The following is a 15,268-nucleotide window of genomic DNA, read 5'->3' on the forward strand; positions in this document are numbered from 1 at the left end:
GCCAATTACAGACATGTTGTGGCAGATGAAAAGATCATAATTATGCTTGGATTCCCTGCAGGAGTGCATTAATACATCCGTGACATTTAATAACCACCTGCACCAATGGAGGTTGACTTCTCCAAAGTTGTTTAACCTTTCGTTTCTTCGCCCTTTCCCCCAAACCCACCTATGGGTGCTCAAAAGCAATCAAGAAGGGAGACCCCATCAAGGCTTGGTGGCTGGCACCCCTGCTGCTTTGCATGGGCCCCTCAGTCTGTGGTGTCCAAGGCTGGCTGGACAGTTCCTCACCATGGGTCTGATGACAGCCAGCAACCAGACGGGTATGAAGAGCCATCCAGCCCCTTGCAAACCAGAGGCCTTGGGCAGGGGCCGGGGGGTGGGGGGGGTGTGGTGGGCAGTGCGCTATAAAGTCTGGGTAGCTCACTTACTTGCTGATGGACCAGAGGAAATTGGTGAAGTGGGTGGAACATACTGGGGAGATGGGCAAATCCAGCTCTAGGGATGGAGAACAGAAAATGCCAACTGGGAAAGGAGACTCCAGGAAAAATAAGTCTGGATTAGCCACATTTTTAGCTTGTAAAAGGTAGGGGTGATAGTAAATAATGCTGAGTCAAAAGCATCTTCTCTATGCTTCTTTCCATTGTCCCTCAAGCAGTATGACAGGGGGAGGAAATGTCACCGATTATGACATCTTTCCATCTGCTAGTTTTATTTCTAGATTATAACAAGCACAATCTGCAGAAAACCACTGCCCAGGGAATGTAAACTGAAACACAAGCATTTAGTCTGAAAAATACATATAGTCATCATCCTGTTGGCTGCTGTCCACAAATTTCAAAGGGCGGGGGAGGGAAGAAAATGTATCTGTAGAAAGCTAGGTTGCAAAGATATCTAAGTTCTTCCTTTGGTCTTTCTTTCCCTAAAAGAGCTTGGGCAAAGGGCTTCGGGGAAAAGGAATTCTGGAGAGACAGAAAAGTCATCCCCCGAAGGATAGCTTTAGTGTGGAAGACTCCGGGCAGTGTTTGCTGGGCTCTGTCGGGACTGGCTAGAATCTTTGTAGCTCTGACTCAGCTTTGCCATCTGAGCAAGAGATGAGCTTGACCTGCCTAAGAAGTGTGTTCAATAATACCAGGATTCGGTCCAAATAGGACACTGACTCTGAGTTATACAACAAGTGTGCTTCAGTAGGGTGAATTACCGTGTGAGCTGAAGTGTTACTAAGTGTATTTTGTAAAGGTCTGTTGGCGTTTGCTGAGGTTTCTCCAAATCAAGAAGGTAAGAAGAGGTCAGTGACTGATAAATCTTTAATATAAAAATTGTACAAGAATTCTGATACAAATTACAAGAGGTATTTGGACAAAATATGAATAAAATTCCATTTACATCCCCAAACCCTTATGCATTTTATGCAAAAGACATACTGTAGACAGTTATAGTACAGAAAATACAACAAAGGAAGTAGTAAATAAAAAATTTTTAATTCCCTTAGACTACTAATCAAAACAAACCAAAAAGCAAAACAAAACAAAACAAAAACCTTGTTCAAGGTACATACAGTATTTATGAAGCTACCGACATCACGAGTATTATTACATCAGGGTGACTACCATTTGTGGTACAGACTTTGGTTCTGCGACAGGCTTTACTTAGCGGAAGAGACTGGTTTGATGCAGATGAGAACAACAGAAAAAAACCGCATAGACCCCCCAAATTTGGGAGGGTGGGGGAGGGAAAGGACATACCTTGGTGAAAATTCCTTTTCCTCAAGATATTTCAATTCCCTTTGGCCACTCTTGCTGTCAAATATGCAGGTTGAGTCAAATGTTTTTGTTACTGAGACACAGCGGTGGGTTTGGGGTGAATTAGAAAGTTACATGTTCTCCCAACTGTGTGAGGGATCTTGCTACTTCTAGAAAGACTGCTGCATGATCCACAAAGGAGAACAGAGAGCTTTCTTTCCCAGAGCCCCAACTTGCCTCCATCATTAAGGAAAGGCCCAGGTGGCCTCAGACCAAAGTCTCCTCCTGGTTCCTCGAATTTCCTCGACCCTCTGACTTCCACCTACCCACATTTAGCTCTCCTGCACTGTTTTTTTTGTTTGTTTGTTTGTTTGTTTTTGTTTTTTTACTGGTACCGGTAGGAAAATGGTAAGATTTCTCTGCAGGGCAGCTGAACCAAAGTTTGCACAAGAAAGCGAGTGCACCATATATTATGAATCTTAGATAGTCATATCAGGTTAATACATAATACTAGAACATCTCATTCACTTAATTCATGTTATGTAAACCCTGGACAGGGTAGAACACACAAATGTTTCCAAAGCGATCAAAATCAGGATGAAGTGGGGAGTGTTCTACCTTCTTGTTTAAGAAAAGACTTTTTTTAAGGGGAGGGGGTGAGATCAGAAGAAGAGCAAAGGGCGGGAGTGGAAAGATAATGGAAAAGTCAGGGGAGATTAAGATAGGCAATGAGACGAACGGATTACTCTGTACAGAGACATGCAAAAACGCTCCAAATTGAGTACTAGATGAAAAAAAATAAACAATCAACCTTGGTTTATACATCTCAAGTGAACCTATTAACTCAGCACATTGTCTGGGAGTGCAGGAGCATCATACCTCATGAATCAGTGCTTCTCAGCGTTACTGCACTGATTCACAGGGGGGCGGGGGATGGTTTGTCTCCTAGCGTGGAAGGCAGCGAGGCTTCCACTGACACTGCACCAGGTCAGCTCACCTTGCAGGTGGCACTACCAACAGGGTGGGGTTTTCTCCCCCTCTTTTGGAAAACACTTGCAGGGCCAGGTGAGAGGGCCTCTCTCACTTATCCAGGGGCTCCCCAGAGTCACCTTTCCATCCTTGCGATCCGCAACAGAAGTGGGCAGGGCCGGTTAATAATGGATCAATTCGCCATCTTTGTTGTGCATTATTTCAACATCACATTTGGCAACAGGAAGCCTTATAAAGTCTTGGTATAGCACTTAGATATTCTCTTTTCAACAAATATATTTTTATACTATCTACTCTCCATTTTTGTTAAAATACCTTTTTTTTCCTGCTCTTCCTTCCCTTCAAAGATTCTTTTTTAAAAATGAAACTTAAAAAAAGCATTAAGAAAATTAGAAATGTCCTCAAACATCCCTGTTATTTCAAGGGGAAAAGCTAATATTAAGTTAAGCAATTCTGTGCAATTTTGGCAATGGAGTTTTTAATTAATTTAAGATTCTATGATGATGTTTGATAAATGATTGTACTATATACATTTGGGGGAACTTAAAAAACATCAAGTCAACTGCTTTTTCTCTGACCCCAAGAATCCTTATTCAAAGTGCTTTTCTTCCCAGCCCTCAGACCGGTTAATGAAATTATTTCACACGAGTTTGTCAACAAGGACCTGTTAAGCTTTCTATCTTTGAGTCTGCGGCTTTTCTCTTTCCAAATGTTCACATCAAAATGACACCTGCATGAGTCTCGTTCAGTTGACAAATATATTTGCAATGTGACTGCAGCACCGACACCTTCTGCCAGACCTGCCGCCAGACGGCTGGAAGGAAGCGTGGGGTCCCCGGGTTCCGCAAGGAGGACGCGCGGATCGGATCGATCTTGCGCTTCATGTGGTCACTAACTAGCCACTTCTCAACCATCATTTTAGTAGATCAAAGGAGTTCACTATACCAAAATAGCAGCTAATACTTACACACAATTTGGGCTCAAGGTATTTTGGAATGCAGCATTTTCATGTGTTCCTATTTTGTACCTTTTGTCCCCACTTGATTTTGTAAAGCTCACTGTACTCGTAGTTACCAACATTCTCCTAACGTGGAGAATTTTACCTTTTACACACAGGGTAGTCCCTGTTTTCGTGATTAAAATAACAAGCCCCATGCTCCCCCCTCCCCGCCACTTTTTTTTTAGATTGTCAGTCCAGTGTAACAAAACGAAGGTTAATCTGTCGTGTTACACTATGCATTCGGAGGTTGTTGTCATTTCAAGATATGCGTGTACATTTAGACCAATGGTTGGCTGCCAAAGCTAAAACAACAACAACTTTTACCACCAGGCACAACCAGTCTGTTTCCAACATGTGCACTTTGTGAAGGGAAAGAAAAATATTTTAATGCTTTCCTTCCAGAATATGGAGTGATCTAATCTTCCCATGCCACTGCCTTGCGGGAAATGTTGCTCGAGTTATAGGGCGACACCCTATACCCTCCAATGAGTGGGCATGGAATTGCAATACTTAAGATTCTAAAGACACAAAGAATTCTGTCACAGGGTCTCTCTACTGACCCTTTATTTAAGAAGTCATCTTGTTACTGTCCACTTAACAGCTGGAGAGGGCATGGAGAGGCAGCCTTGGGTTCACCAAAGGTGCAGTTCAGTAGGCATTTGCTTGTGTGTTGGGAGGGCAGAGAGGGAGGGAGAGAAGCAAGAAGTAAGAAGAGGAGAGGGAAAGAAGGAGGAAGGGAGGGGTGGAGAAAGAGTGAGGAAGAGAGAGAGAAAGGGAGAGAGAGGGAGAACTGTGAACGTGTGTGTACATCAGGGAACTCAGTGGGAAAGCGGAGTCCTTGTACTCAATTTCCCCTTCACAAGGGATAAACAGGCAATTACGCATCCTTTTATATTTGATGGCCAAGTGCTGAACTGGAAAGCACACTATTAGTTTGTGTCCCTTCAGGGCCAGGGCAATAAGTAGCCAGGAGAGCTGGGGCTGAAGCAGAGAGGGTGTTGTCTGCTGTTAGTGTGACAGTCTTGTCAGCAGCATTCACATTACTGGAAGGTAATAAAGTGACAAGTAAGTTATTAGAAAGATATGAGGTGAAATTGAACTGAAGCTTCTCACTGCTCAGTCCCAGCTTTTTCCTTTCCTCTTCTGTAATGGTCCACTATTTGTTACAGACTGAGCCTTGTCTTGATACTCTATATAAAAACGGTATTTTTTTTTTTTTTTTTGCAGTAAAGGTCAAATGAATTTACGGTAACACTTTAGAGAATCTAGTTTTATAACAACTATAGTATGTTGCTTCAAAAATATATATAGCCTTATAATGAACAGTAATGCTGATCCAATTTGGTATACTTGTAAAAATGCTCATTAAAAAAAACATTATTAGGCATTTGGAGTTTTCAACAAATGCCAAAAGATGGTATTTCATGTCCAGTTATTGCCGCATGGGCACAAGCATCATCTTGTGCAAGATGTGGACAGGATGGGGATGATGAAAGGACACAGGAAGGATGGATGTCCGGGCAGAGTGACGACAGACTAATTCACTGTCAGTTTTACAGCTGGATTTATGTAATACTAATCCAAAGTTACCATTTCTGGGGAGCAACTCTCCAACAATAGGGAATAGGGAAATGAGTCTGAGACCCATCAGGTATGGTCTTAATATTAATATGAGCTAGACTAGTACATGGTTTAGCTTTGAGGGAAAACATGCAAACAGGAAAGCCACTTTTATGCTTCATAGGAAGATAAATGAGCTCACATTTTGATCAAGAAGTCTTTAGCTAAGTGGCAATACAGTCATGGCTACAGGGGCAGGCAAAGTAATGATGGAGAAAAGACATTTAAGAGCTCAATTTGACCACTGGCTTTTTCTATACCCTGGGTGACCCATCACATCTTTTTGCTCTCCTAAGGGACTCCAGCATCACTTCCCACCCAAAAACAAAACCACAAACAAACAAACAAAAAAACCCCACAGCTGCCCTTGGCTCTTCTGACCCATAAGGATCCTCAGTTATTCCACGAGTTTTCTTCGCTTTCCCCTCTTCCTCAGATTGGGGTGCAGTGATGCACCTGTCACAGGGGGTTCTGCGGGGCAGTGCATCGAGATGCCCTCACCCACTGCTGGGAAAAATTGTACCAGACTTTTCTTTTGAACAAACACTTCCAGTTCATTATTTTCTTTCCCAGCTACGCTCAACCAGGGAAGGTTCCTATCCCCTACTCAGTATCCCTTGCTCTGCTTTTGGAAAAACTCATTCCCACCAGTCTTTTTTGGTACCTGCCCTTTATTGCCCTCCTTACACACTTAGACCCCTTCCATTAAAGATCAAAAAATGGGAAGAAATAGCAACATCCTCTAATTCGAATAGTTTTTTTAAAAATGGCATTTGTTCTAATTGCTTAAAAGTTAAGAAAAAGGGTGTGTCCATAGGATAAAAGAAAGGTTCTTCCGGATGACTGGTTTATGATAGATTAGTGTGTCTTATTACAGTTGAATTTTATTTACTCTGTTAACAGCCAATCTAATCCAACACCAACACACCAGGTACAAGTTGGGACTGCTCAGGTCAACACTTAGCAGTAAGTAGTGTGTCCACCTCAATCTGATTACTGGCTTCTTTATGTTTTAATGGCCCCCGTTCTCATTTTCCCGTTTGCTTGGTACACATCTGGGGTGTGTACATGGGAAGGGGAACAAAAGGTCACTTTTTATTTGGTGGCACTCTAGAGCATGGGTTCTCCTGAGTAAAATGGGGGGAATGCCTCCAGAACAGCCTATTCTTAGAACTGCTATTTTTTTTTTTTTTTTTAAAGAGCAATGTATACACTAACAGGGCTATTAACCAGTTAAGTGTCTTTCTCCTCTTATTGGCAGGGCCTGGAAATTCATGACCAAAGAAATCACACTACAAGGACAGTGGCACCATTGTGCTAAATATGTTCTCAAAAAAGATGTTTGTCACGTTGAGAAGGAAACATTAATACCTTCAAACCTTCAAAAGCCATCAGGCTGAATTGGACAGCTAGACTAAGATCTGAGATGCGTTACACTGGGTTCACTTATCTCAATACAATTCATAGCAGAACAAAGAATGTCAAGCTTTTTAATCACATTTTAAAAACCAAATTACTTATTATCTATCCTTTCTCTTGCTCTTTGTCATCCCCCTCCATAAGCATGCAGATATTCCCTAAAGCAGACTAAGCCTTTCTGATATGTACAAAAACATAGTTTAGAATGATCAAAACAGTAAGTTTCAACATCAGCTAGTGAACATGCACATTAATAATACTGCCTCATTTTCTACCTGTGACAAAACTGTGGTTAAAATTAATCAAATGGGAAAAAGCTGCTTCGATGAAAATCTGCATCGCTGTTAATTTTCAGCCAGCACAGGATGGATGCAGCTCGAAAGAAAGTTTCACAAAAGAAAACTCCTATGAAGAAACAAACAAGTAGGAGCAGACAAAGATGATGGGCCCAGTATTTAAAATGCTTTCTCCTTCCTGTTTGCAAGTAAGCCTTGGGGTCACCATCTTAACTAGGTTTACAGTTAAGCCAAACATTGCACTCGGGCGCGCACCCAAGAACAGGCAACACTTTGGGACGGGAACCTCTGTGCAGTTCATAATTTTACATTTCATGTACCGCTTCCATCCACTCCCCCATCCCTTTTAAGCAATAATAGGCTTTATATTGGAAAGTGTTATTCACCCATTTAGAAGGCCACCATAACATCTGGGCACTTGAGGCACAAAAGTAGTAGCAAATAGGGGAGATACTTAAAAAGAGCCAGTTGCCCAGGACTCACTGCCATTACTCTGACAAAATGCAGGTGAACACATTCAAATTTCCAAGCAAGGGAAATTCTAGTTTGAGAATCTCATTACTTCTGGACTGTTCCAACTGGCTCTCCGCATTAGCCCAGTTTGTGGCAAGTAACAAACATTTGTTCTAAGCCTGGTTCATCTACTGATGTGACCTGCTGACAGCTATGGAATTCACTCACTAGGACTATCTGACCTTTTAGTTGACATTAAACAGACTAAACACTGATTCTGTACAAGATGAGTTCTAATATCTCAACCAACAGTGTAACTTTTAAAAATCACTGAAATAAAAATGTGTTATTTTCATAAAGCTAAGTGTAATTCAGCCTACCACAGTCCAACAGCTAGTGTTTCCATGATCTTTTGTTGGGATACTAAAAACATTTTTTTTCCACCCTTTTTGAATCGAATCATTTCGTAATGGGGCAACAGCACAACACAGAGAACGCTAAGAGGACCAAAATGTTTGCAAACAAACTTTCATTATTCTAGTTCAGTTTTTCACAAACATACTGTACATAGTCTTATATGGTATAAAACAAAGGAAAACATCTCTGTCTATTCAATTTAACACAACACCAAAATAAAGCAATTAAGACTTTGGGGAATTCAAAGGTACAAGCAAACAAAAATGGTTATTACTAATTCCTCAGCTTTTTACCGTAAACATTTGTCATTTAACAGACATAGTGTTTGATATGGTTTCTTTTGTACTGCAAATACTTTTGGTCTTTCCTCACTGGAGAACAAAGTGAATTAAATGAACCCCATAGTATCCTCTGAAGGAGATGAGAAGATGAAGCTTCTAGACAAGTCTAGCTTATCTTTAAGAATCTATTGTTTCTGAAATTTTTACAAATAAAAATACTGAATCCTCAACTAATGATGCTTATTTTTGGAAACAATAAATACTGTGAGGTACAATAAATCCTACAGGAATAATAATAACAACAGAAACATATTAACAGTTTCCTTTGGCAAATTTAACGGAAGTGAATGCTGATGTGAACATAGAAAAAAATAATTACAAAACATATGAAAAATGGAAACATGCAAAGTTAAAACAAAGGGGGGCATTTCTAACTTTTAGACTGATGAGAGAAATGTTTGAGGCCACTAAATGCAGAAAAAGAAATACATTCTCTTTTAAATTATTGTGTACTGTTAGACAAAATATTCCTTGTTTATCTGTCTCCCCCCCTCCCACCCCCACCTTAAAAAAAAAGGAAAAAAAAAACAACAAAACACAGTCTGCAGTGCACATCCTAATGGTTTTGGCTGCAGACTGAACTTGAGTAAATATCATCATTTAGTGAGTATGTTGTGGTAGCTGAGGGCTGCCCATGTGGTTAACCAGCTCAGGCAACATGTGTAAACATCGGAAACAAAACAAAACAAAACAAAAAAGGTTTGGAGAATCGCCTCCCCCTCTTTCTCACTCTCAATTGCTTGGTTTCAGGCTTGCTTTCATTTCTCTCTGACAAATCATGTGGGGAAACACAAAACACTCAACAGTGAGAGATCCTATTTTAAACCCCCCTTCGTCTGGCTTTTCAGAAAGGAGTGTTGCTCAATTCAAGTTCAGCACATGTTTTCAAAGCTTCCAAGTACTGCTGCTGTGAAATGTCTTTTGATTTTGTCTATCAGACAGGCCTGAATCATAGGACTACTGCAGAACTTGCAACAAATTACACAGCCATACAACAGACCAACCCAGTTCAGACTTTTGCTTTCTTTTTAAAGGAGAAGGGGTAGGTCCTGCAAATGAGTGTTCAACACTGTTACTGCATTCAGCTTTGTTCCATAGTGAGTAATTTGGGCTTTTGTATCCTGAAATATTATCCTGCCTCTGAAGAATAAATGCCTTGGCTGTTTCACACCACATAATTTTGTTTTCCTTTTATGTAACTTAACATATAAGCAAGAAGGATGCAATGTTGATTCTAATAACATTCGGCCCTTGAAAGAATCACCAAGTGTTTTTTTTTTTTTTTTTTTTTTTAAAGCAGTTTTCTGGTGGCCGACAAATTGGCCTGTGGTTATGTTGAGTGACTAATTGTATTTTCTTTCCTGGAAACTTGTGCAAAGTTGGCAGTTTTGTGTTAACACTAATACTTTTGTTTGGCATTTGTGCCCTATACTGACCAGACCATTTTTATACAAGTGAATTTTTTTAAAAAAGACACTTACTTGAAGTATGGCAATAGTTTAAGGATAAAAAAGAAGCATGGATATTACACGTCCCCTTGTAGTGTATGAAAAAAAGTGCATGACTGGGTTTATGTACTAGTACAGGACATTTTAAAAAATCAGATCTGTGCTGTAAAGCATGCCAGCACCTCCTTATCACTCTATCTAGCAGGTAGTAAAAACAAGACCATGGTTTTTTTTGTTGTTTTTTTTTTTAAAGAAATGTGCATTAATGCTAACATAAATGAAAAGAGCTAGCCAGCAAACTATTTTTTTCCTGCATATCTAACAGCTGGATGTAACTGTAAAAATTAAACAAAAGAGTTAAACAACCATCAATACAATTGCTTTACATCATTGGCCTCTCAAGGCTAAATATTTACAGGTGAATCTGCCATGCTTTAATTGAAGATTCTCTCAAAACCTTAAAGTTCACAAAAGACAACTATTAGAAGTTCCTTTTTTGTTTCTTTTTTCTTTTTTTTTTTTCCCTTTTATTTTTTTGCAGGCAACAATCATGGGTACAAGAAACTGTCCCTTTGCAGAGGACTAAGAATTCTTATTCTGTCAGAATTTGGGCCGGTTGCACACTTTATGTGTGTGTGTGTGTATGTGTCTTTTAAGGGTACTTTGTTTTCACCCCCAAATTAAAGATCCCACCCCTTTCCCAAAACGATAAAGGAAAAAGAAAAACAATTTCAAAAGCACCTAGTGTTTATCTTTTTATATCTAAAGAAAAGAAAATGTGTGTGTGTGTGTGTGTGTGTGTGTGTGTGTGTATGTAGACACAGAGGCGTACATGTGTATACACACACACACATACACACACACCCAGGTACACAAGCACACACTGACTATGGCAGTTCAAACATGTAGGCCATCTGGTGAGAGCTGGCATTTGTAGTGTCCATTCTGAGACTAATCTACTGAAGTGAAGGGAATGTTTTTGTGGAGATTAGGGTTCTGACTGTGCCGATTTCGGCTTCGCACAGAGGAGAACATCATATTGCAACCAGGGACTTTGCACTTGTGCATTTCTCGCAAATGCACAGTTTTGTAGTGCACTCTCAGAGTCCCCTTGTTGCTGTACATTTTGTGGCAAATGTTGCACATAATCCCACCATTGCTCCCGGACAAGCTGTTGAACATCAGAGATCCTGAAACTTCAGCCCCTAGACTGCCAGGGAGGGCAGGGGCCTCGGCCTTGTGTGCTGACTCCCCACTGTCACTCGCCCCGTCAATGTCGTCGAGAAGAATACCCTCGTCGCTGCCTGCGTCGGATTCTCGGGAAGAATGGATGCTGCTGCTGGACTGGAGGCTGGAGGTGGTGCTCAGGTCAAGGACCATGTAGTCCTCCGCCATGCCTCTCCCGTACCCGTTCAGGTGGGAGTCTTCAGTCCCTGCGGGAGAGGAGGCGTCTTCCCTGACATCGAGCCCCAAGGGGTGCTGGGCACCATAGATCTTCATCAAAAATTCATCCCGGAGGCCCTTGCTAAGAGAGGGCTGTGCTGAGTCCAGGCCCATGTCATCGAGTTCTTTGGTCAACAGTTTGCGATGCAGGTTTATGTTGGCACTGTGTCTAGGAAAACAAGAGGGAAGGGGGGGGGGTAGGTGTAGAGGGAGTGGGGAGGGGTGAGAAAAAGGAGAACATTTTAAAATTGATTCAGCTTCCACCAGGCATCAAATAAGCACATTCATTGCTAATTACACCATTATAAAAGCAAACATTTCCCTACATCCTCAGGATTTTGGAGTAAGTGGTAGTGGGGAGTGCAATAAGGGGAACTTTTCATTAACATCATTTTTATAAGAGTAAAATTCTTCAATGGTAGGATGAATGCAAGCCCATGCACCTTTTTCTCAATGACAGTTCTCTTAGCTTTACTAGGTAGCAGCATCAGCTGCAGAGAATCTCATGGCAGAGATTTCAGAATATATTAAATAGGACAAAAGAATGGAAACTTTCTGCTGTCTAAACTGAATAATTTGAATTTACACCTAAAAAAAAAACCCCACAAAGCAAAACAAGCTCTTTTTGTCCCGTAGCGCTTTATTTAGAGGTATAAAAAAGATCATTTTTTTAAAAAAGTAAATGGTCTAGATAATTTTGATTTAACTTCAAAAAATAATGAAATCTTTCCCCCTCACCTTCCTACACTTCAAGTTTTATGTAGGAAAAATTTAGTTTTACAGATTAGTAATTTGAAATAGGGTTACAGACTATCATAAATCCCTTTCCTCAGAATAATGTGGGATCTCAACTTATCTAATAGGAAAATAGACTCAATTTTCAGAAACTGCTGCCCTTTAGAGTCGAACATGCTTTCATCAAGTAATTCGACTTTTAAAATGTAATCCTTTAAAACAAAACCTGAAAAACAGAAATTGTTTTTTAAAATAAAACCCACCCACCATTTAAAACATCACACTTAACAACAGAAAAAAAACCCAAAGAGACAAAAAAACCACCCACACAATAAATACCCCCCAAATTAAGCACAATATACAGTCCCTCTACTTTAACAACTGGAATCTGCACTTCTAAGACAAGCAAAACTTTTACTCTACTAAATGCTTTGCTTGTGCAAAAAAAAAGAAAAAATAGGATTTGTCCCACAGCATCCATAGATCCGGATGTCATGATTTACAAAGCCTGATATGTTATTATCTCTCTGAAAACATTGCCTTTGTATTTACACCCCCCATTTATTTTTAAAGTGCCCTTGGGCATATACCTCTCTCCACCTGCAATTCTCACATGTTTGACAAGTACCTAAATTGAAGGCTACCCTTCCAAAAAAAAAATAAACCAATAAGTAAATACACAGATACATAAAAGCTTCTCGGGAATGGCGGAAGCTCTCCATCTTGAAGAAGTAATTGTGATAATAGAAATGACCTAGAATGGCCAGTATAACATTCAACAGACCTCCTGATTATAATTAAAATGTATGAAAGACCAAAATGAGTCACTCCATTTGGTGACAAGCATGGCTAATTTCTTAGAGATGGTTGAGAGGTATGTGCCTCAGAGACAAGAAAGGTAGGAAAGACTTCTCCACCTTTCCACACAAGACAATATTTAGCACTCTGGGTGTTAAGGGGCAGAGGGGCAGCAGCCCTCTCCACACTGCACTTAGGAAGGCTGAGCTTACCTTGTGATAATAAGATCAGCTTTCTAATCTTTTGCTAAATCGATCACAAAAGAAAGCAAGAATGAGAGACAGAGAAAAAGAGAGAGAAAGAGAGAGAGAGAGAAAACAAATTCACATTCTAGACATCTGGTTTAAAAAAACTTACACAATAAAATAGGGATTTAAAATGTTCTGATCACAAAATCATTTCTGTCATAAGCGATCATCTCATATGCGGTCTTGATGATTTTCAGATCAGCTGTACCATCCAAAAATCATGAATTGAATTGAGATAAACCAAATTCACAGCATCATCATCATCTATAAATGAGTTCTACTCAGATGCATGCAGTGTGCAAATACGTGAGTGATAAACAGAAGCTGTCCCCGCAGTCCCTGCTCTGACACTGTTGCTCCCGTTTCCTTGGTGTCAGATGGCAGATGACTCCAAGTGCAGGGTGCCAAATAAGCAAAGTGCAGGAAATGCCTACCCTGACATGCGGGTGTGACACCCCCCCAGAGTTGTAAGAATGTGGAAACAGAGTTACACTACGTAAAATAACCCTGTCGATAAAACAATCTGCCAACCATAAGTGGCCCATGAAATCCTACCCCTGCTTATTATTTTTAACACCCTCCCCACTTTAATTTCACAAGCACACATTTTGCGATGATTGTAATCTAGAACTCTGTTGCTTCTCACACATCTGCAGTTACCACTTCCTAGATTCACTGCTGAGAAAACAGCAGCCAGACACACAGCAGTCACATCCAGACACACTGAATAAGAATAAATTAACATTAACAAAAGGACACACTGATCACCCAGATGGACACTTCTCTCCTAAGATGACTTGTGAATTACACATCTCTACTGATATGTTACCAGGAAGAGAAGTTTCTCTTCATTTCTCACTTACAGCAATAGAAATCTGTAATCTAATTAGATGATGTACCAGCCCTCAATATCTGTCAACCAAACGATGTGCAGAAATGTGTAGACTAGCTCTGGCACTCCGTTCAAGAGTGTCCCTTTTCCGCTGTCAGCAGTACTGTTGGCCTCTGCTAATATAATTACATTGACTTTTATTCAATTAAGAGCTATCCCTTGCTTAAAAAAAAAGGCTACTTTATCAATTGATTCAGGTGTAATGCAATAATAAAGATGAACTCATGGCAGTGCATTAGCTCTGCTGTTCATAACTTCAGTACATGGGTTCATTCATGGTAGTCGATTTCCATTATGCAACCACAATTCAAGAGAATTGATTCTTTTATGCTCATTTCTTAATCTATTTCATTTTTGTTTAATAATTGTCCTAAATATCATATGCAAAACACTTGAAGTGGGGATGGGAAGAACAGGCTTTGGAAAGTGTGCTCATTCACTCTCATGATAGTGGGGTTGGAGATTTTCTAACAAACTCACACAGTATTACAAGGGCAGAAAGAGGAAAAGTGAGAGGAGAGAAAGAAGACAGACAGACCTATTCTTTAGAGAGTACTGATCCTGTCCCTCAAGAGGTTAGGTTCAGTCTCTACAGAGTAGACAAAAGGCAGCTTAACAAAGACCTATTGTTGGACTCTGGAATCAGTCGATCCAAACCATTAATTGTCATAAAACACTGTCCTCATGAGGAGATACAAAGACCTAGGGTTAACAGCAACTTGCAAGTTTATTTGGATCAGCAAAATTAAAAGGGCAAAAAGAAAGGGAAGATGGAAGAGACACAGAAAGAACTCATGCCTACCGATTGTCAGATGAAGAGAACAGGATCCTAAAATGGGAGGAAAGCCAGGAAGTGCTGGAAATAGGAGAAGGACCCCTAGTAGAGGAAGCAGTGTCCAAGGTGTATGTAGTAAGTGGAAGGAGGCATCTATGAAGGAACCAATTTTGTGCTCTCCAGAGACAGAGATGGTTTTTCTAGAAACAGACTTATTGTGAATATTCATCTCCAGAAAAGAGAAATAATCAATCATAAACAAAAATATATATTGTATTAGAACTCATTATATAAGAACATACAGAGTATGAAAGTTCTTTCTACTTGCTTTGATTAGATAGGGATGCCTATATTCAGATACAAATTCCTCTTACAGAAAAAAAAAAAAGTCACTGGGATGGAGAGAGAAGATGAGTTCCTAGGTAGAAAAGGTAAGGATCTGGTCTTACTAGGTAGGGATCTGGTATTAATTAATGAGTACAGTAGCACTCACTAAGAGAGGAGTCCAAAATGTAGCCCCAAGATAGTCACTTCCAACAAGAACACAAATTAAATCTCATTCAATCTCCAGTCTCCTGCAGTAAAGGAGAATACTCTGCACATAGGAGACACTTGAAAGTACTTTTATTGGCCTTCAATCAATAATATGCA

General features: G+C 40.2%; 1 protein-coding gene across 33 annotated transcripts in view; it reads right to left on the bottom strand.

Annotated features, from left to right (window-relative positions):
- Positions 1-1,289: 1,289 nt before the first annotated feature.
- Positions 1,290-15,268, bottom strand: part of BNC2 (basonuclin 2) — a 441,344-nt gene continuing 427,365 nt past the window's right edge. For 30 of the 33 annotated variants that reach the window (XM_045467996.1, XM_045467986.1, XM_045467997.1 and 27 more), the window contains one exon: positions 1,290-11,338. In XM_045467996.1, coding sequence (XP_045323952.1) covers positions 10,678-11,338 — 661 coding nt within the window. In that variant the 3' untranslated portion in view covers positions 1,290-10,677. Of the gene's footprint in view, positions 11,339-12,914; positions 12,949-15,268 lie in introns of all 33 variants that reach the window. The other 3 variants (XM_045468011.1, XM_045468008.1, XM_045468010.1) reach the window with 2 other exon arrangements.

This window comes from Leopardus geoffroyi, chromosome D4 (assembly GCF_018350155.1).
Source record: "Leopardus geoffroyi isolate Oge1 chromosome D4, O.geoffroyi_Oge1_pat1.0, whole genome shotgun sequence".
In the NCBI taxonomy this organism is placed as follows: domain Eukaryota; kingdom Metazoa; phylum Chordata; class Mammalia; order Carnivora; family Felidae; genus Leopardus; species Leopardus geoffroyi.